At 37.9% G+C, this 23,545-nt stretch overlaps 1 protein-coding gene across 1 annotated transcript in view; it reads right to left on the reverse strand.

Annotated features, from left to right (window-relative positions):
* ADCY1 (adenylate cyclase 1) overlaps nucleotides 1-23,545 on the reverse strand; it is a 185,065-nt gene that overhangs the window by 75,167 nt on the left and 86,353 nt on the right. Inside the window, exons 4-5 of the mRNA XM_064443805.1 lie at nucleotides 15,495-15,606; nucleotides 1,348-1,475 (exon numbers count right to left, since the gene is read on the reverse strand). Of these exons, the coding sequence (XP_064299875.1) occupies nucleotides 1,348-1,475; nucleotides 15,495-15,606 (240 nt within the window). The remainder of the gene's footprint in view (nucleotides 1-1,347; nucleotides 1,476-15,494; nucleotides 15,607-23,545) is intronic.

The following is a 23,545-nucleotide window of genomic DNA, read 5'->3' on the forward strand; positions in this document are numbered from 1 at the left end:
ACAAAAAGTGAAATTTTAATCAGAGGTTAATCTCGGGGGGTGTGTGTGTGTGCAATTTGACTAGATATATATATATTATCCCTATTCATATAAACCGTTGACCATGTCTGAGACTAAGACTAAACCAAGCCACACCTAGACTTCTCTCTGAGAGGAGTTTAGAAAGCAAGGGGGTGTATTCTGAACCTCGTCACTCAACAGGAGGGTCCTCCTTATCCCCTGCACCCATGATCCCTCTGTGAATCATTCTAACTTGAGCATTTCATGCATTGGAACAGGCTGCCCAGAGAGGTGGTGGAGTCACCATCCTTGGAGGTGTTCAAAAAACATGTAGACATGGCACTTCAGGGCATTGTTTAGGAGGCATGGTGGGGTTGGGTTGATGGTTCAACTTGATGATCCTAGAGGTCTTTTCCAACTTTAATGATTCTATGATTCTATGATAACTGAATTTTCCTCTGTGCACTTCTTCCATGAAAGTAATAGAGTGAACCTTTCCATTCTCAAATCTTTAAGTCGCTATGTTGGTTGTAAAAAATTCCATCAAATTGCCGTTTTAAAATGGCTGATGCTTAAGTGCTGTTAAGAATTATGCAACCTAATACTGTGATTTATCTCAAAAATATTAATAAATCTTAAACTGCTAACCAAAGCTATGTAACAATTCATATTTCCAACAAATTGGTGTAGTCGGCAGTATCCACAAATCTATATTTGTGACACTCCTATGTAATGAAAATAGATCTTCAGCTCTTGCTAAAAGTTCATTCACAGTTCTCTCACATTCACATTTTTCGCCTTGGTAAAATAATGATCAATGCAGAGCTCTCAAGCATAAAAAAATTCTTCTGATCAGCAAAGTGAATTTTACATTACATTTCTGAAAAGCAGAATGAATTAAAGGTTTAAACATGACATTCAAAAAGGAAAAATCAGCAAGCTATCATTTTGAGAATACGAACACATATACAACATGCATGCATCGGGACTGGCTTTGAGTTTACTGGTGTGGAAAATGAGCAGTATTTATCCCTGTAAAACAAGAAATTGGACTCCTTTCTAACTGGCAAATGGCCACAGGAATATTTCATTATTTCCCAGATCAGTACACGTATGTGCCTCTACATACTCGTACACTTTTTCCTCACAGAGATTAAATGGAGTGGAAAATTGACATCTAGAATTACCCTTCCTAAAATCAGTATCCTGTGACCTGAATGCAACAGTGTAAAGTGCTGGGTGGGCACTGCTAGCAGACACTGCTGTCTTTCTGAGAACACACTTCCTGAGTACCACATAGAAGCTATTGTAGCACTCCTGTCCAGGTTCACCGTGCACAGTACTTACGTGATGGTGTCAATCATATCCAGTCCCATTTCAACACAGCAATGGGCATGATCAGTTTTGGGCTGTGTCAGTCCTGATACACAGTAGTAACAGTCCCCTAGGATTTTTATTCTTCTGCAGTGGTTTTCCTTTAATAAAAACAGAATGGGAAAAGTTTTACTATTCATATAAATATTCCAATATTTACAGGATAAAAATCTTTTCCAATACTATGCAATCATTCAGGGAATCCTTTTGTGGTCAAATTAAGTAATCTACAGTTCATGAAATCTGAGTTCCCTGTACAGAACAACCGACACACGCATATTTGTTTATTTATTTATAAACACACACATATATACTGAAGATCAGCCCCTCATTCTTCAACACACATGGGGTAACACAGCTTAAAACTATAGTTATAAACAAATATTATTCCCTTGCTCTCACATTAGATCAGTATGAATTCAAGATTTGCAATGAGGCTTTGTTTCTGTATGAAATGAAACCAAAGGACTGAAGCCAAACTACTATTGAATATCAGGAAATGTTTTCACTTTGAATAGCTTTTATTTTAAATCCAGTTCCACCTTAACAGGAAAGATGATGTATTTATCTGTAAAGGTACATATATGTGTGCATTACCAATTCATAGATCACAATTTACTATACTGCATGATCAGTGTAAATATGACATACTTGCAGATCAGAAGACACAGGCAGTTTGCATTACTGTCAATTTTCTCCTGTTCACATACAGTTTAATTTCTATAACCAAAGAGATTAAAGATCTGGCTATATCTCTCCCATTTTGAAAAACCAACAATGGCATGTGATGATTGCTAAATTGGCCTGAGCAGAAAGTTTGTTTCTAAACAGAGAGCACATAACAAAATGCCTTTACCAAAACAGTGCCTTTAACTAATAAACTATGAGGAGACATGAAGAGATGATGGTATCCTTTGCAGCCAGACTATGGCAACTTCTACCCATTTAGAGTATGGCACAGAAAAGTAAATAAGCTGATTAAATGAATTCAACTTACACAGCTGGGACTACGCCAGTAAGTGCCATGCAAAATTAGCTGCTGTGAATGTGATGAGAGAGGATTAATAAAAATCTGATTCCTCCCCCAGCAATGTGCTGAATAGACTTGAATTCAGTGACACAGAAAGGGGGAAGGTTGTAAGAGAATTTAAAATTTTTGAAAACAAATTACCTAATCATACTAGTTCAGCATCTCATACAGGCACATGTTCTCACCCAGTCTCCTACCTACAAGAATAGAAGCCTTCCTGAACTGACCACACTCTGCTCATTACCCAGATTCCAGCTCAGAAGTGATGGTTATGCCTACAGCAATCCCTTTCTCTCTGACATATCATACACCAGCATTTGGGGCTTGTTACTACACACTATTCCAGCTGCAGGCATTCCCACACCTGTCTTCTTTGTAAATGTTTATGTGTATTGAACAAATATTATAAAATGAGAATTACCTCTGTTCAGGCATGGAAGAAGGAAGGCTAATACTGTTTGGGAAACTGGTTTGTCCGCTTATAAATCAAGCAGTAAACTCAGAAGAGAGACCTTCTTTGGGGTATGCTTAACTAGTAGAAAAGGCTTTTCTAAGAGTGACTACTTAACATTTCTTATTCTGTACAGCAGGATTTTAAATATACCACTATTTATCATTGCTAATATATAATTCAATGAATGTGAGCATAATTATTCTAGAAGCATTGTCACTGAGCCTTAGAGTATTCCTGCAGCCTATAGCCACAAAATGCCTCATCAATTTTACTTAGAGTTTTAATTGGGTATTTTGAGATCCTTGGCTAAATGGTATTATATGACTAAAATAATTATTGATGCACACAAAGTAATTGCAGACCTCAAAATCTGTCTTGACACAAAACAGGCCTTTCAACTCAAGGTTTTTGGACAGACACCACTAAGTTTTTTAATAGAAACCACTAAGTTATTTTGTAGAAACCACTGAATTATACTGCCAAAACAAGCCTTTTTTTTTTTTTTAAATTGTGGGCAAATCTTGAAGCAGTAGAGGGTACTCAGTAGTTAAAGCTGGAATCTACTTTGCAAAATAAATGCAGTTTTGGCCCACACATTACAACACTCTATAAAGCCCTTTTCATCTTCAAATTTAGTATGCATGATTTGTGGCCAGGCAATGGCCATTTGACTCAGCTGAAAGATATTCAGGAAAGCCATTTCAGTAATCTGGGGTGGAGAGTCATATGTGTTAATCGATTGGTATTCTCTCCTGTTTAGTGTCTACCTCCAAAATGGCTCATTTCTAATGACTTGGTTTTCTTAGAGCTTACTGTGCTATAGAGCAGTACTGCACATTTTATAATGGGATACACAAAATTGCTGTCAGACTGGCACAGCAGTCTAGCAGCCAGTTAGATAGTCTAAGACAGGAAAAAAAGGGAACAGAGACTGATGCTTTATCACTTTTCCAAGTCAGTTTATTACTTGTGCAGGAGAAAAATAAAATAAGGACTGGAGAGATATTCTGGAGAGATATTAATTTTGATGGAAGACATACAGCTAAATCACCTGCTGTTTTTGAAACCACCACTCTGTTCCTTATCAGATGCTATCCTCACTGTACTTACTTATAATAATCAATTAATATACAGTTATCTCTTGCAAAAATCTTTTTTTTTCTTTTTCTCAGCATGTGAAGCAGACTTCCTGGGAGGAGATGCAGTGCAGCTTTGTATGAGAAATCTTTTTAAGGATTGATATGCAAATTAACAAAATACATCCTTTCCCTCTCTTCATTTTGATTCCTCAGCAACTTCCAAAGAAGCCCTTAACTCAGCAATATTTTTCACATTTGTGACAGTGATGAATTCAATTGTTATAGTTACAAATTCTAGTCACAGTTGATGCAAGCAACGTCTGTTTAGAAATAGCTGATAATTAGGTTTTATGCACATGATAAAAAGCACCAGAGATTGCTAGCGCTGCATTAGCCAGGCAGCTTGCCCACCTGCAGTGCCTTGCTGAGATGTTTCCAAGGGGATCTGCAGAATTCCCTCTTGCACAACTGTCAGTCACAGGGTTTCTCAGTGTGAAGTGGAAGCCCAGCTCAGAATGCAGAGGATACTTCAAAGTTGCTAAGAGCTTTATTTACACTTTCAGGCAAGCACTTTACAAGAGGGGGGGCAGGGGGGAAGGAGGGCGGGATGCTTCTGTTTCAAACAGCTCTGAGTTTTTGTTGTTGTAGTTCCTTATTTAAATGTATTTTGCAGAAAGAGTAAAGTCTAAAGTCTGCCAACTTAGACTGCAAAACTGGAAATTCAGACCACTAACTCCATATTCTTCTACTATACTAGTCAGACATTGGTTTGTATACTTAGGATAAGGTTTTTTTTAAAATAAAAAAGTAAAGGGAAAAGGATTTATAACATGTAAAAAAATATATATTTATCTCAAAAAAAGTTGTCTCAAAATAAAAACAAAGTTTAAGACGCTTCCAGACCTCTCCCAGCACAATATGTAAAAGGACAGCCCTTGAACAGAAAGACTGTACTGGGTAAGTGCAAAGTCTTTTAAAGGAGGATCTTCCTCACATGTCAGATTGCAAGAGTTCTTCCTGTTGCTGCTGTTTTTTTGGGGTGGGTTTTTTTTGGGTCAATCCAAGTAAGTAATCCTTTGTTACATTAACAGATCCAAAGTCAGGAATAGTCAGACATTACTTTTGTTTCTTGTAATACTGTCTGGTAGGAGAAGAGCTTCTTTAAAGTTTTTATTTATTTTAGAGATCGCAGATATTAATGCAGAAAAGAGTCCCTGCTCTGTCTTCTGTCACTGCAACAATCTATGTATTTCTACATACTTGTCTCATCATGGTATGCAAGTACCTATCAAAGTGAGCCAAAAAGGAAGATCAGATAGACTACAATTTTAAAAAGCAAGACTTTAAAAGCTAAACATTGAACGTCTCTCATAACTCCACTAACAGCAGTGGAATTACACCAAGGATGAGTCTGGTCCCTATGTGACTTAATTACAATATATTTTATGCTTACTGCATACAGAATCACAGAACATCCATTTATTTTTCTGCAAGACTGCTGACAACCTGATTTGCAGGTGTGCTTTTCCGACTTTCACTGTCCTACTCTCCTGGAACCACAGTCTATGAGTAGGAGGGATTTTATTTATCCATATATAAGAAAGACTTTTTTTGCCGTACCTACTATTAAAAACTGCATCAACTAAGGTACATAAAAATATTGTTTACCATATTCTGCAAATTTGGACTTAGTTATGCTGTACAGAGTAAGAGAAAAGATTAGTAAGGCCTACAAAAAAAAATGCATAAGCAGTGATTCCCATTTCTCCTAATTCAGACCCTACAAGACTTATGCTCTCCTAGAATGCTCTTGGACATGAGCAGTAATAACGTTTAGTTTTGTGTGGGCTAGAAAAATGTGAACAAGAGTTTCATCACTACCTCCAATGCTTAGTGACTGCAAAGTTACAGTCTTAAAAAAAAAAAAAAAAAGGAGAAAATCAAAACCAACACACATCTAGGTTCAGCTATTTAAGTGTTGGGGTGAAATGGAGATGATCTATTAGGCCTTGACTTACACTGAAGCCTTTACAGTCTTAGAGGAAGAGCTTTGGCATCCTTACCAAACCTCGGACTTCAGGATTAGTGAGACACAAAAGAGACTTGCAGAAAGAATAGTATTTTCTACTACATCCTCTAAAGCTGGAATGACATCTTTATTCAATTTCATTATATTTGTCCATTAGATTGGAACAGAAGTGGAAAAAACCTATATTTTGGCTATTACACTGTATAAATGTATGTATCCATACATATATATGTCCATGTACAACATGCACAGACACTCAGTTCTGCAAATTTACGTACATTGTCTTGCATATATACACAACATATGTGATAAATGCAGATTTTAATATACATCCTCTGTATTGATATACTAACCAAGGTGTCTCAGCCTGACAGTTATGGGCCAGACACCATTATCAAGCCCCCCCTTTCAAAAGATTTGAACACAGACTGGTAGATGATATCTGGGTGTTGATATCTATTCCCAGCATTACTTATCCACTCCTTTTCGCAGAGATATAGTGAATGCCTTACTGCTCCAAGTGCCTTTGGAAGGGCATAGTACAGTGTTCTGCTGTTGAGGAAACAGCGAAGGACAAGTCACCATCCTTCAGGGTCATAGAGAAAAGGCAGTGAATGTGATGGAGTTAGTTGGAAGGCTGTACAGTGCAACTAAGCAATATCATGTCAAGTTACTAATTTAAGTTCAGTGCATGGTGGGAGGGAGAAATCCTTTGTAAGACATCAGTTTACATTTCTTATATTTACACTTTCCTACTATATTTAATTTGTTTATAAAATTAAGCAAAACATAAAATATGTTTTTATTTTTTCCCTCAGCTCTATAACTCCATTTTGTGCATCAAAGAGACAAACCAAACCAAGAACAATCTGTGGGAAGGACAATGCAATGAATGTCTCTTAGACTGCAGCAGTATTCACAAAAGATGAAGCTAGGTGCAGAAAAAGATGAAGAAATGGTTTTAGATTCACATGCAAAACACTCCTTAGAACCCTACTTTGAATATCCTTTGAAAGGGCCCTCTTTCTGTGCTGATGAAAAGTGAGCCTACTTAGGCTAATTTCTAACAGCTAAATCTCTGAAAAATCATAGAATCACAGAAACATAGACTGGTTTGTGTTGGAAGGTACCATTAAAGATCATGTAGTTCCAACCCCCGTCATGGGCAGTGTCATGGCTTTGGCTGGGATAGTCAATTTTCACCACTGTAGCTGGCATAGTGCTGTGTTTTGGATTTAGTATGATAATAATGTTGGTAACCCACTGATGTTTTAGTTGTTGCTGAGCAGTGCTCACATTAGTCAAGGACTTTTCCAGCCTCCCATGCTCTGCCAGGTGCACAAGAAGCTGGGAGGGGAGGGGGCACAGCCAAGACGGAAGATCCAAACTAGCCAAAGGGGTATTCCATATCATATGACGTCATGCCAGTATATTAACTGTGGGGAGTTGGCTGGGGGAAGCAGCAATTGCAGCTCTGGGACTGGCAGCATTGGTTGGCGAGTGGTGAGCGGTTGCATACTTGTTTGTTCAGTTTCTGCCCCGCCCCCAGGTTTCGTCCCTTTCTCTCTCATAATTTGCCTTTTCATTGTATTATTATTATTATTATTTTCCTTTTCATTATTATTCTTATTACGACTACTACTATTATTATTAATATTACAGTTTTGTTTTAATTATTAAGCTGTTCTTATGTCTGACTTTCTTATAAACCCCTTTTACATATTGAAAGGCCACAATAAGGTCTCTCAGGAGCCTCCTCTTCACCACACTGAACAACCCCAACTCTCTCAGTCTTTCTTCATAGGAGAGACGTTCCAGCCCTCTGATCGTTTTTGCTACTCTCTTCTGGGCCCGCTCTGGGGGTCCCAGAGCTGAATGCAGAGTCTACCCACACCATCTGCAACTTTCATTAATGACAAACAGTAATTTCACTTACCATTTTACTTTTTTTTTTCAATAAAACAAAAAGATTTACAAACACGGTTTCTCTATGTAGTATCCAAATCTATTTTAATAACTGCTGGATGTGGGCCACAACATGTGAAAAATTGTTGAAGCCAGCTTATCAGATAAACTTCATAGTCAAATCCTAAGTGTAATGAACTGACATGGAAATTACAGCCAGTTCCATTATACTGCAGTGTGACAATAGTGATAATACACTTTTGAAAATTGTCCAGCCCATTAGAAAATTTCATTGAATCCTGTCAATTACTGCACACACATTTTAACATTTCTTTTCACCCAGGTTTTGAACTGTGGGTTTAACCATTGAAACAACTATTTTGATAACTTTTAATGGAATAATGCCTGCAAATAGTAACTTGGCACATCTGCTAGTCTGTCCTGGTTTCAGCTAGGACAGGGTTAATTTTCTTTGTAGCAGCTAGTATGGGACTATGTTTTGGATTTTTGCTGGAAACAGTGGTGATAATGTGGAGGTGTTTTAGTGGTTGCTAAGTAGCGCTTACACTGGTCAAGGGCCTTTTCAGCTCCCCATGCTTTGCCAGGTCCACAGGAAACTGGGATGGGGCACAGACAGGACAGCTGACCCCAACTGACCAAAGGGGTATCTCATACCATATGACATGATGCTCAGCATATAAAGTTGGGGGAAGAAGAAGGAAGGGGGGGACATTCAGAGTGATGACGTTTGTCTTCCCAAGTCACCATTACACATGTTGGAGCCCTGCTTTCCTGGAGATGGCTGAACACCTGCCTGCCCATGGGAAGTAGTGAATGAATTCCTTGTTTTGCTTTGCTTCTGTGCGCAGCTTTTGCTTTACCTATTAAACTGTCTTTATCTCAGCTCATGAGTTTCCTCACTTCTACTCTTCTGATTCTCTCCCCCACCCCACCAGTGGGGAGTGAGCGAGTGGCTATGTGGTGCTTGGTTGCTGACTGGGGCTAAACCATGACATAGTCCCAGCATAAAAACCCTTGAGAATGAACCAACTGCAATACTGTATAGAGTTCAGTTCAGCACAGCAATGGAGACACACTGATGGCAACACCAGTTAGTACAGACTTGAGAAGAAGAGCTTCTACAGAGTGGCAGAAATAATAGGAAAGAAAAACAAATCTGGTTACAGTATAGGAAGTACCATAGAAAATGGCTTGGTAGGCTCTGACTGAGGAAAGCTGTCTACCTCCAGATAAGCATATGTAAGCTTGTAATTTAGTAATGTATTTGTGAAGTCCTGGCAAATTATCTACCATCATGGGAGCCCTATCATGCATGAACAAATGTAGAATTTTTCAGGATAGCTATGAAAAGGAAGACATTTTTCTCCAATGCTTTCCCTCAATTTTATTGACAATTATATGTGCTGATATGCAAAAACCTACTTGTTCTTGGCCTACCTTTTCTGTGCATTCCCATTCTCACTAAATTCCTTCCCTAGTCCACATGGAGAGTAATTTTACAAAACTAGAAGTTTAAATGTTTTAAGTCCTGGAGAGTGAGAACCTATTTAACAAGCATATATGTTAACTTACTTGGAAATTAAAAAGGATTTTAGCAAGAATATTTTACACAATTGTCATAACTGATATGCATTCTTGTCTGCTTCCCAGCTTTCATTAAGTATCCTTTAAGATGCTGTCTTTTTATGAAGAGGAATATCCCAGGAGAAACAATCCTAAAACAAATGCACTATAAAATGTTCAAAAGCTGAACTCTAAATTTCAGGAAATTGATATTTTTCCAGATTCTTCTGGAAACAACAAAATAGAGAGGATTTTAAAAAACTGTCATGTTTGTGCACCAACAAAAGTATGAAATTCAGTCATGCTCTAAACAAAAAAGCATGGGAAAACTTCAAGACCTAATCGCTGGAAACGGCCATTCCCCTCCACTTGGCAGAATTACTGAAAAATGACAGCATGAGAAGAACTAGCAAGATTTTGTATACGGCTTGCTGTAAAGAAAGTAGTTTCCAGAGAGATTTCCGTAGACTTCAAGGAGATAAAAAGTCTGGCTTGAGAAGAGCAAAGCTGACTCATCTGAGGGTAGTGCTCCTGGAGTCTCTCCTCCCCCAGGCTGAGGAGAGGTCCTGGTGGCTGCTCCATTGAGAAAAGCAAAGAGAAAAGCAAAATTCATCCAACTTGAATGACACACACTGAACTCCAGAAATACCTTTCTGTATGCCTACTGCACAAGGAATCAAAACAATTAGTTTCAGTACAAATGCCCACACTGCAAGCATCTGAAGCTGATCAGAATAATCCAACACAGCCTTATACAAAGACATAAATCTCATATTTGCAGAATACAAACTCAGGAAGGATTTGGTAATTTACCACAAGCATGCAGATCATGACAAGAGTTATGACAGAGAATTAGCGTACCAAGCACGATATCTTCTTACCTAAAAAGTACCACAAAGGAGGTTTGACAAGACCTGACCTCTGTGGTACCGCTATTTATATGTTCCTACAACACTTTCCTCCCTGGAAAACTGTCCTACAGACACTTAAGCTTCTCACTATATAAACGTAATTAGTTCCTGATCCTATAGAGTTGCAGGGATACTCATTAAGACCACTTTAATTTAAGAAAGCTTACCTCCATAGGCCTCTCCAGATGGCTGTTCAGAACTGGACTCAAGCTTACATGCATGATCTGCCTCAGTGGGATCCTGTGTCTGGACTATCAAAGGAACTTGGGGAGCCAAGTCTCCTTAAAATTAGCCTTTGTAAATATCCCCCCCAGAGCACCCTTGCCAATTTCCACAAAGAAGGGTTATGTGCTGTAAGTTTATATTTTCTAGCACTAACTTTCCCATCTTAACCAGCCCACACAATTTTGTTCATTTTATATTTTAGAAATACATCATAATTATCTTCATATAAACAAAAGCATTCTATAGATTCAATAGAATAAATTTCTTAAAATGGTTGCTTCTAGGAGTAGCTAGTTCAAAGCACAACAAAGGACTGACTGTTCTTGAAACAGTTAAAAAAAAGCCACAGAAGCTCAGCAGCAACATTGTGAAGTTCAATAGTTTTGAGGCTGAACAGGTACAAAAAGCTACTTCAGTAAGTTGAAATTTGGAAAGTAAAAATTGTTGAAAGCTAAGAAAGTAATCAGGAAAGGACTCTAAATTAAAATGGAAAGAAATAAAAATAGGCTCAGCCTACAAATACTGACAAAGCCTGAAGGTATACATAACTGCAAATGGAAAGAACAAGAAAGTGGTGTATGTCAGTCTAATAGATGAGATGCCAAAATATCCAAATTATCAAAAATATCAAAATCCTCTTCCAGTGGTGTCCTTTGAAAAGAGCCTAAACTTCATTTATCCTTATCCACTTGTAAGTGTAAAGTCTTAGAAGTCAAAAATCCAGTAATATGGAAGTTGAAAGGGAAATAACTGAATCTGTAAACACAAATAATTAATTCTCCATGTCGATTAGATGCAGGAAGTATGTGAGAAAAATCTACCAAAGAAAAGAATATTAAAACTTCTTTGAAAAGCAAACCTGTTTCATTACTGTGCAGTATGCTGGAGACATTACTCTTCTTTTCTATTAAGATGACTTATTACAGGTAAAATATTTTGGGTATAGGTGAACTGTATCACAAGATAGTGGAGCTGTGACCATGACAGTACCCAAACAGGGCATATGCAACTGTGTGGGATGCTGCTTGGCTAACTGCAGCATTAACAACCTCTCTCATTCACAGTAAATCCATGACACATCTAAAGCATTAAGAGAAAATGCACTGAAATATACAGTATATTAAAGCAACAAGGCACCCCGCCTAAGTGTTCTGTGTCCAAGAATTCCCTGAGAACATAAAAACAACACCATGCAAATGATTGTATCTCATTAAAATTTGTCACTGTTAGAAGCTGAAGAATGACTAACTGGAAGCTAGCTATAGTTTTGAGAGTTAAGTGTAAGGCATCTGAAGACCACATGCAAAGATCAGTTATTTAAAGCATTCATTGGTAATATGTAATGCTGAATGACTATCATTAGGGCAAAATCTGAAACAGCACAAAGCTACTCTGCTTAACCAAAACTGGAAGAAACCGAGAAACTTCAGAAGTAACAGCCTGAACTAAGTAAACGAAGCCTGAAGAGCAGATAAAATCCAATAGAAATTAATGCAAAACCATTCTTTCTATTTGAACTATTCATAGGCCTATGAGAAACTTAACTGCATATATTCAGGAAGGTGTCTTGCTATTGCTGTATAAAGTCCCAAGGGAACCTCTGCAGAATGGGCAAACTTATCCAAAATGCTTATAAAAATTCAGGGTGCCTGACTGTGACATTACAAGTACTTCAGTAACCAGATATACAAATGAACCCTGAGGCCTTCATAAAAGCACCTCTTTATGTGGATTCTCTGACATCTGTCTAGGATGAAGTTACACTCCCACAAAGACCCTAATATTGTCACTCATTTTTCTTTAGCTTTGTATTTTTAAGACTCACTGTCCTTTCTTCAAAGTGACTGAATTTAGCCCATAGACTCAAAGTCCTATATAAAATGACTGCCTAAGATTGTTTCTTTAAGAAACCAAATATTGCTATTGTGAAAATAGAAAACATGCCAACATTTTAAGTACTGTATTCTGATCACCTCTTCTCCTGTCAGAATTCAAAGACTCAGTGATTTAAAAGGTAAAACAACCTGGTCAAGGTAAGTGTTTGAAAAACATATTTGCTCTAGAGGTGAATAAAAAGTGAAGGACATGATAAAAGTACAAATCATTTCTAGTAGGGAGTAAGCAGATGGGGAATTTTCTTCCCTTTCTATTAGAAGAATGCACAAGCAAACTTCCAAAGGGCTTGAATAACAATAAATTGAAATCTAAGGTTTGACTTCAGAACTCCTAGTCATGAGCTGTAACTATATCTGAACTATTGTGAATTTAAAAAGGTGTAGCATTTCAAAAAGAACAAAACTCTTGCCTTACCAAAAAAAAAGAAAAAAAATCAAACAAACAGCATATAGAAAGAGAGAAAAACCTAATCCTAAAAAGCATAAACCAGCTTCTAAATGTCAGGACAAATTTAAGGATTAAATAGTCCCAGATCTCTCAACAGTAACTTTTTAATGTTCTGGTCAGCTTCAGAGCTACGCTGTCAAAAAACAAAGACTCACTATTCCTACAATGTGTAAATGTGCCAAAATGCCAAGACTCTTCATGAGACACCCAGCAAATATATGCTCCCTTATACTTACTACATTTCCTACAGTGGTGACAGGGATTTTTTATAAGCATTACAGTTTTAAGGCAGAACAATTGTTTTAACAAAGGTTGTCATAAACTGCACCTTCTAGTTGACATTGCTTCCTAAGAAGCAGCAGCACACAGCATGCACACTCACAGATCACACTTAAGTCATCAAAGGGAACATACCTATCACCATTATATTTTCTTTAAAAACACTGCAGATTCCTCCTTTATCATTCTGAATACTAAACTACAGCACTGTTTTAAAATCAGTCCAGTCCTCTGTTTTGACCTAATAATGACTAGCTACAAGTTGTTTTAAACAAAGATCAGAATCCTTCTTAAAAATCACACTTCTCGGCACATTTCTTCAGACTTCAGGAGACATGGTAACTAGTGTCCCTTTACCACATCAGAAGGCACCAAGGAAAGCTTATATGTTCTGTTCTTAATCACAACCCAAAGCAGCACAGTCTGAACTAGAAAAACAAGTAAATAATAAATCTGCCTCACATAGCTGAAAGAGACCATGGGATTTTTTTTTTCAAATCTGGAAGAAGAATGCATGCAGGCTGAACAGAAAATCTGAGGCTTTTTAGAATTTCTGCTATCTCCAATCTGCTTCTTCCCCAACAAACAACTGCCCTTGTACCAAAAGCTGGCATCTGTCTGGTGCCCTGGCTGCAGGTGTCACTGAAACCTCCAGTTGGCTGCACCTGGCCACTGCTAAGGAAGCAAACATGGTGCAGTAGCCATCTCCCTGGCTTCAGTGCTATGTCACATGACATAGCCATGTGCATTTCTCTGTACACGTGTGATCTCATGTTATGTCACAGTATTCCCATGTATTATATTGCCCTGGGTTTCATGGCTACGATGACTCAACAAATTATAGCATTGTAAATTTTAAAAGAGCTTATTAGGTGGCTGGTTGACATTTTGAGGATGAAGCTGAGTAATGAAATGAAAATAAGGAGACTATTTGAACTTTTAAAGCCATTTAATCTCTTGCTAATGATCATCTACATGGCACTCTCTTTTATTTCTAAAGTATACATCTATGAAGTACTTTGACCTGGGGACCTGTGTTCACTATGAGGCACTGCCAGTAGTTCCTGTGATGAATTAGTTGCACAACAGCATATGACTGTGTTACAAATTCATACAAAAAAACAGCACCTCCATTGTCTCTCTACTCAGCATCTAAGTTAATCTTCTATTTTTCTTGGAAAAAGGGAACACACAATAGTTCCTCTCTGTTCTGATCTGAACAGAAGATATAGTGCAAATTAGGACTTAGCACTTGATGAAACGATACCCCATTTAACTAAGAATAGGTCTTCCTCAACCCTGGCATCTTGTGGAGCGGAAGATTTCTTTCTCCTTGAGGTCCTTGACAGCTTTTTATCAAGATAGAGCCATAGATATATACTATCCACAGGCTTCAGGTCTCTCATGTGGAAGACTACATCATGAAGAAGTGACTTTGGACTGAAAATATGGATGCTGTTTATGTTGGTGACCTGAAGAACTATGTTCTCTAAACTGCTTCATAGAGTTTGAAGACAATATAGCTAGATAGTGGAGGACAATAATTCATATGGAGTTGATACTTCTCAGCAATGAAGGCTCTGAGGACATGGCTGGCAAACAAGATAGGTTTGATGAAGTCATGCTTTGTTCAGGAGGAAAATACATTTTCAGCACATTGTCAATGTAATTTGAAACAAGGTGTGTAGCTTTTTCAGTCACATCCATTCCTCCCATTTCTTGTTGAATGCTTGTGGTATCATTAAACTGCTATGAGTTACAGGCAAGGAACATTTCTCTCATTTTCTTTTTCCGTGGGGAATCTGGCACAATGTAAGTGCAATGACCAAAACATAAGCCTCCCATTTTGCCTACACTAGCCTCTCTGAAAAGCTACCATAATTTCTATGACAAGAAGTGCTCACTGGAGAACTAACTTTACTCTCTAGCTTCTTATTATCACAGAAAGTAGTTTTATGCCATACTGCCAGTATTCATATTTTCCATTATCCTGTTCTTTTCCATGCAGGACAGAAATGTAAATATTGAAATATTTTCTCTATTTTGTGCAAACGAAACCAATGAAGAACACCGATAGCCTCCAAAGAGGGAGAAGAAAAGTATATTTAAAAATAGCAACTTAAGCTTCTTTCCTAAACTATTAAAATAGACTGTTTTCTCACCAGAATATTAATAAAAAATGGATGCTTTAGAAATTCATGACACATGGGGCTAAATCAGTCTATCTCATGCAATAGTTTTCAGAAGGGAATTTAAATTGAAATAAGATTGTTGTACTTACTGTTGCTAATTCATCAAATTTGCCAAAGAGCTCATTCAGCAGCTTCACCAGCTCTTGGGCAGTACACTGTGATGCCAAACTAGTGAACCCCACAATGTCTGCAAACAAAATACTGTAAAGAAGGAAAAAGACACAGAGATATCAGTACAGAAGACACCTTCAAATTCTCATTATCCTATTTTATAGCACAAATGTGATCCAAAGCACAAACTCAAACAAGCCTTGAAATGGGGCCAATAAAGTGTTAGTTGGAACAAAAATGGCCAAGATTCAGACAAATAGCCGCCAGTCTGGTGCTGTCAACTGTTGTAGAGAACCCTGGGACACTTTCAATGCCTATATACCTATCCTATATACTTATCCGGTGTACATATGGCAAAGTACCTCATTTGTCAAGCTCCCCCATGAGCACTCTAGGAGCACAAAAACCAATTGATTCTCCACTTTACAGCTGGGATCTTCTTAGCTCGATTGATTTCAAAGACAGTGTTTTAAAGACTGGTTGATTTCCACAGTCAAATTGATAAACCTTGCCTGTGGTTTACTAAGTACTGAAAGACAGGGGTTAATAACTTGCATATGTTAGCTCCATGATGTTGTTTTACCACTCCTCATGAGGAGCTAGCATCCACAGTGTCAGGACAGGCTTCTCTGTACTGTTCTGCATGTCTCAGATAAGTGTCCAGCTTCCATCAGTATTAGCAAGGTTTTAATGTCTGAGAGTTTAATCTGCCTTAAACAACCCCTACACATCTGTGATGATAAGGGAAGATAGTTGAAAGAAGCACAGATACTACTGTGATAGAATAAACATTCTTGTGCAGATCCTGAAACTTGACAGAGTATGGAGTTAATTATTTAGATTCCTTCATCTGTTGGCAGAAGCCCATAGCCTGCTGCAGAAACCTAATGCATTTATCTCCAACACCCACACTATAAATGTCAAACAAGTCCTTATTTATGCAAATGCTAACAGTCCCATGCTACATGTCCTAGGTGTACTTGACATAGTGTAAAACTTAGCTTGCAAACTGTAAAATAAATTAAGCATTATGTACTTCTCTTCCCCTCAACAAACCTCCACTCTATAGATAAAATAACAGATGCTAGAAAAGCAGGACTAACAAGTCTACTGATTCCCATTCACCATAATCAAGTCAGAACTCGCCCATGAAGCTACAAAAAAGAGCCAATACAACTCCAGACTCGGTCCCTGTTTCTCTAACTTCATTTAACCCAGTTGCTAAAATCTCTTATCCACCAGAGCAGTTTAAGTAACATATACCAGCAGAAAACTGACTCATCCAAACAAAGTCTGTTGTCATGTTAATCCTCGGGGCAGAGTCCCCACTCTCTTCTCCTTCCAGCATGCTTTATGAGAACATTGCTCAAGATGGACCCAGTTCAAGCAAATAACAGCTATTCCATTACCATGCTGTTTAAACACAAGAAAAAGGCTTCTTAAAATAAGACATTCAGCATTTAGTCAATTTTAATGATTTGTGACTCTGCCATCATGAATGTGAACAACCAAATGATAAGGTAAAAGGCATTAACAGTGCAATAATGCCAGCAAAGTGCTCTCCATATTTGCCCATGAAGATCTACTTATTCTCTTAATTCTGGACTGTCATCCCTGTTGTTTGACAGCCATAGGATGGTCTTTCTGGAAAATCGTTGGTTAATATCAAATCATCCTCCTAAATTCCTTGAAGAACTTCCAGTGTACTTAAATGTGCATCAAGGCCTTTCATACTGTTTGCTTTATGACCCATTTGCTTTATGACCTAATTTCATGTCAGAATTCCTACAGTTGAAAAGACACAGAGGAAAAAACAACTACAACTATTGCAATCCAAATGTCATGTAGTTTCCAGGTTTCAGTTAGTATGGAGGGGGAGTGTAGACGCTATTTTATAATAACATATTTATAATAGGGGAGATATAATAACAGCTTCTGCTAGCTTCTCTGCCATTTTTCATCTCAGCCATTGCACATTCTACATTTCAAATTTTTTTTATTTTTTCCTCTCACACACATGGAGATCTGAAACTCTAAAAATGGCATTGAAACTCATTAGCTGATTCATTTTATTTTAATGTTTGTGCTGATAAATACTATCTCTTGCACTTCTCCACCTGTCTGTGTCCATCTGTTGCCTCTTTCCTTACTACTTGGACTACAAGTGTTGTGGGGCAGCACCAACACTTACACTTACTATTGTACAATGTCTAGAACAAATTAGGGCAGCATCTTGGTCTGTGACATGGGCTTTTGTCTATGGGGTCAAATTACCCATCTGATAACATTTTTTCCTTCCCATGTTACGTCCTGCTCAGGTCTTTGGAATATAAAGGACTGAAAGCCTTTATCAGAAGGTGGCAAAATCTGCTACAGGGAGTGAGAACAGAAAAGACATTGTAATTCTTGCTACAGCCATGAAAATCGTAAGGGTACTAAAGAGAAAAATGATAAGATATAAAATGCCAGAATTCCAGTGAAACACCTGAAGTGTTTCCAGAGCCAAACCATATTTTCAATTATATTCAAATATTTTCAAAGTCCATGTCCCCACCTGTTTTGTTGCAGAACACAAATTAGCAATGAAATTCCCTTTCCTTTGGTATGGATATATTATTCACAAAAGAATAATGGAGTCTTAAATGTAGGTCATGTCTAACATTGATATAATTAGAAAAGTTAAGACAAAGTAACTGCAGAAGTGACCTCAGGGTTAAGGCATGCTAATCGCTCCTGGAGATGCACTCTTTCAAAAGCAAAGTAGCCTTGGTTCACTGTAACTTAATTGTTAATTGCCATGGACATTCACATCCTCAGAGATGATTAAACTAGAGTAAACCAGGGCTACCTTATTTATGCATGGAAGAGTCCTCATGATGATATGGTATACAAAGAGACAATTCACAGTGATTGCCAAGTAATTGTATGAAAAAAAAATAAATGTTAGTATACATAGAAACAAGAAGAGAGAAGCTACCCATTAACTATTGTTTCTTTTAAAGACCATTCAGGAGGGATATGACTCTCCCTGCTTTAATTCCACAGAAATCTTAACAATGCTTTTGGGGCACTCTGGTGAAAAACTGAAAAAAACAATCTCAATTAAACGGCAACTATTAAAGAAAGAAGAGAAGCGAAAGTGAAAAGAAAGTGAAAACAAAGGACAAAGGTTACTTCTGTTCGTTCTTTGCACATGATTCAAGCACCACTCTCCGTGACAAGCAATGTAAATGTGATGGTTAGCAAGACTAAGTAATTACAGCGCTAAGCCTGGTGTTGCCTCATTGCCCGGGGGCTCAGCGATGCTCTTACTCCATCCCGCAACTGAGCAAAGGGACCCCAAGGAGCTTGTGGGCTATACCAAAAGCTCTGCAACACTTTGCTGTTTGAGATATTCAGCATTTGTCCTGTAGTTTTCAATCATACCAAGATTTTACCAGTAAGTTCACAGGATCAGAAAATTTAGCTAATCTGGTAAAAACTTAAATAACTTTGGTTTTTAGGCAGACAAGTTATTAGAGTCATACTTTACAACAGCATGACAATATTCTAATTAAATCCTATGGGCAAAAATAATCAATTATTGAGCAGAACTTTGCCAAACTTTTGCTCTGCTCTTGGTTTTAAAGTCTGTGTGATGCCACTGTGTTACAGGAGCAGTGCTGTCCTGGGTTAGAGGTTTGCTGGCTTGTGAAAGCTGCCTGCTTGATTAAAAAAGATGAAAGGAACACATAACGAGTATTACTAAAGTGCAAGACAGCAGCAGAACAAGACTGGTTTGAAATCTTTCCTTCTCATGGCTTTGAGATGCAAGACACACGTGCATTACTGGTGTTCTCTCTCACAGTAACAGCTAAGGTTTCCCTTTCCATGACTTAAAGCCTCCATCACTCCTGGAACACCTGCTCATAGCTAATAACTGTTTGTTGGTGCAGCTGCACCTGGGTTAGTATTGCCTTTCTTCTTGCAGCACTCTCGGAGCAAGGCTAAAACCCAGCTTTTCTGTGGCTATTTTCTGAAACTTTTGACTAGTCTTACTCTCATTTACAAAAGTAAGCTTAAAACTAATTTTTTTGAATATAGTAATATTTTAACACTTTTTAAAAATTTATTGATTGCTAAAGTGTAGCTTAAATACTCCCTGCTGAAAACAGAGCCTGTCTTTCTAACATTTACATAGTCACCTTTCTATATTTCATAGGAAAATTAGCTTATTTCTGACAGAAAGCTACCAAATTTTTTCATCAATATTTTATATATTTTAGTTACCAATAATACTAAATGATCTTACAATAATTATGGCCAAACATTTTGAAATATACATAAATCTCAAGGTGTTATTTGCAACTGCAAAAATTACCAAATTTGCAAATAAATTTCTTCAAAGTTTAGTTTGCTACAGAATGTTTCCTGTTGCAGATGCTGTGCACTGCTTCTTTTCCTCTGGTCTTAGAATATGCACTTAGCTTTCTGGAAAGATAACTTTTTCAAAAAAGCTTGGAAAACAGTTCCTCCAATTATAGTATACAGTAATTGCATCTACAATTACTGACGAACAGTTCCTGCTAGATGCTCCACACAGACATCATGCCTAATCTCTAATATCCACATAAATTTAGTACAAGACTGTATGCCCCACAGACTACTGCAACAAAACATATATGATAGATACCTGTATCTTAATATGTAAATACAGATTTGTAAGCATTAAACAGCAGTATTTTTATTTTGACTATTTGTTTCCCTCCTAATTTATTAATGACATAGAAGGAGTGAGTGCACCCTCAGCAAGTTTGAGGATGGCACCAAGCTGAGTGGTTCAGTTGAAATGCTACAAGTACGGGATGCGATCTGGAAGGACCTTGACACACTTGAGGAGTGGACCAATGTGAACCTCATGAAGGTCAACAAAGCCAGGTACAAGGCCCTGCACCTGGGTTGGGGCAATCCCAAATGTGGATACGGACTGAAGGATGAATGGATTGGGAGCAGCTCTGGGAGGAGGACTTGCAGGTACTGGTGAATGGAATATCAGACATGAGTCGGTGATATGTGTTCTGCAGCCCAGAAAGCCAATTGTATCCCAGGATACATAAAGGAAAGCATGGCCAGCAGGTTGAAAGAGAGGATTCTTCCTCTCTACTCTGCTCTTGTGAGACCCCACCTGGAGCACTGTGTCCAGTTCTGGGGACCCCAGCAAAAGACAGACATGGATAGAGTGGGTCCAGATGATGGTCATGAAAATTGTCAGAGGGCTGGAACACCTCTCCTATGAAGAAAGGCTGAGAGAGTTGGGGTTATTCAGTCTGGAGAAGAAAAGGCTCTGGAGAGACCAAGGAATGTTGGCCTTTCAATATATAAAGCATGCTTCTAAGAATGATGGAGAGACTTTTTACCCGGGTCTGTAGTGACAGGACAAGGAGTAACAGTTTTAAACTAAAAGAGGGTAGATTTAGATTAGATGCAAGGAAGAAATTCTTTACTATGAGGGTGGAACAGGTTTCCCAGAGAAACTATGGATGCACCATCCCTCGAAGTATTCAAGGTCAGGCTGGTTAGGGTTTTGAGTAACCCTATCTAGTGAAAGATGTCCCTGACCATGACAGGGGGATTGGACTAGAGGATCTTTAAAGGTTCCTTCCAACCCAAACCATTCTATGATTCCATGATTCTAATTTTTAATGGAGGTTTCCTAAGGACTTTTTTTTTCAAAGTTACCTGTAGTATTGATTTGACACAGAAACAGCGATTTCTAATTGTTTCTTGTATAAAAAATTCTGAATAAAAGCAAACCAACACTGCAATGAGCAACTTCAGGAAAGAAAGCATTATAAACAGCTGTTTCTCCACCTCTGTCACAAACATGGTGTTGAGCTGGTTCTGCACAGGCATACAAGTTACATACAGTATTATCTCATAGTCCTTGATTATCTGGAGCATTTCTGTGTTGACAAGTCCTGAGTCATCCCTCCAGGACTTTCTGTATTCCTGTTTTCTCCCGTGTGATCCCTGCAGGCAGGCACAGCCAGCACCTGCCCCATGACTCTGCAGCCCTCAGCAGCACTGCAGGAAGCTGCTGCACCTGCTAAAACCTAGAGTGGAAAGCCTGTGGCTTGGTTTAAGAGATTTAAGCTGCTTTCCAACTGTGAGTATTGGCATCCTTTTCTACGTCACTCTAGGGGGTGTTCAGAAGGAGAAATCCTGCCAAGTTATACAAGACATTTAAAAGCTTGTAGGTGGTAAATGTTCACTTTTAACAGTGTTCATTCATGTGCTTTGTGCACTTGAATAGTCCTGCTGGTTTCAGTGGAGCCACTTGTATAAAAAATAAGGTGGGGGTTGTATGCCCCGGGTTTTGTTAGTTTTTGGTTTTTTTTTTGGGTGTGTGTGTGTCATTCATGTAATTAGAGTACAACTTATAATAAGAATGATATTTTAATGGTGCATGCTGCCTCAGAAAGGAATCTGTAGGTTTTTGGTTTTTTCCTTAAAGATCAACCATAAAGGAAAATTATTAACAATTTTATCTATAATTGACTGCAAGGATGAAGAAACAAATGCTCTCAAAAAATTAAACAGGGCTGTTAAAACTAAAAGCAAAGGGACGGTTGTTTTTACAAAATAATCATTCATGAATTCTAGTTCACTGTGAAGTCTTATGAGCTCAGAAAGCCTACATACAAGTGTGTTCATAGGTGTCATGTTCACGGCTTTTTAAAATGTTGGCATGGGTAAGTCGAACTAAAAATTTTGTTGAGTCCTGATGCCTTCTAGAAGACAAGACAGATCAGAAATATTTGCATATAAATAGCTGCAGGCTGTGCTCTGGCCTCAGACTGGGCCACAACAAACTCTAAATGGTCACGAGGAATCTCTTTATTGGTAGCTTTGAATCAGGCAGTGTGTTGTAAGAAGAGATTAATTTCTGGCAAAGTAGCCACTTTTATTTTACACTTGTAAAAATTAAACTAAATGAAATCACTGTACCAGTGGCTCAAGAAATTTGTAGCAGTTCAGTGTTCACTTCCTGTTTATCTCTTGAACGTTGTTTGAGCTACAGAGCACAGTGAGTTGTCGACTAACATACCAAGTCAGCCCTTTCCTCATCCATGCATTTGTTGAAACAGTTTCATTAATATCCGATGGAGTGGGAAAAGTCCATTTCAAAAGAGACAAGCAATAAAATGTATTGAGGGCTCCATATAGGGCATATTTTTGATCTGAAACACAACTTGAAATTACTTAAATGAATTATAGCTGCATGGAGAAATTGAGTCAGGAGTAGTGTGTTTTTACAGTAGCCACTGTACATATATATGTAATCTATAAATTCCTCAACCCTGTAGGACCAGACAAGGGATAAGAAAAGGAAATATTAATCCTACATTACTTAATCTAATCTTAGGAAAGAGGTGTCTCTTGTACGTTACAAGCCATACTCCTGATCACCGCAGAAGAGTTTTTCTGTTGGGAGTCTTTAAGTGTAAGCTGACATCTGGCCCTCATATCCTTCATTGTCATCTTGGCTGGGGTGACCCCAGTAAGATAACACCTATACTGTGTTGAAATGGCTCCTGAACTGTATATGGACTATTTGTTTCTCATGAGGCACAGATATTTTACTGGTTGTGATTATTTTACCTTCCTGATGCTTGAATTTAGTGTTCTTACTGGGTTCATGCTATAATAATTTTGGATGTGTATTTGCATGTTCTGTTTTGCATATTGCATTTTCATTAAGTTTGTTTCCCTTTAAAACACATACACTGATTTCTTACTGTACAGCAATTTTGTTCAAAAACTTTACAAGGTAATAGATATATAAAAAGCCTCATTTCTTCCTCTGACAAAAAAAAGTTGTATCCTTTTCAAGATCATTGGGTAACATAAAAAGAAGCAGCTTATCTGTAGAGTGAAGAATTTGTTGGCAAAGGACTGATTTTCATCAGCTTGTGACAATTCCTTTTGACCTCTTCTTTGGGAACGTTGCATAAATATAACCACTACCCTTTACACAGTGTACACAGGA

This window comes from Phalacrocorax carbo, chromosome 2 (assembly GCF_963921805.1).
Source record: "Phalacrocorax carbo chromosome 2, bPhaCar2.1, whole genome shotgun sequence".
Classification (NCBI taxonomy): domain Eukaryota; kingdom Metazoa; phylum Chordata; class Aves; order Suliformes; family Phalacrocoracidae; genus Phalacrocorax; species Phalacrocorax carbo.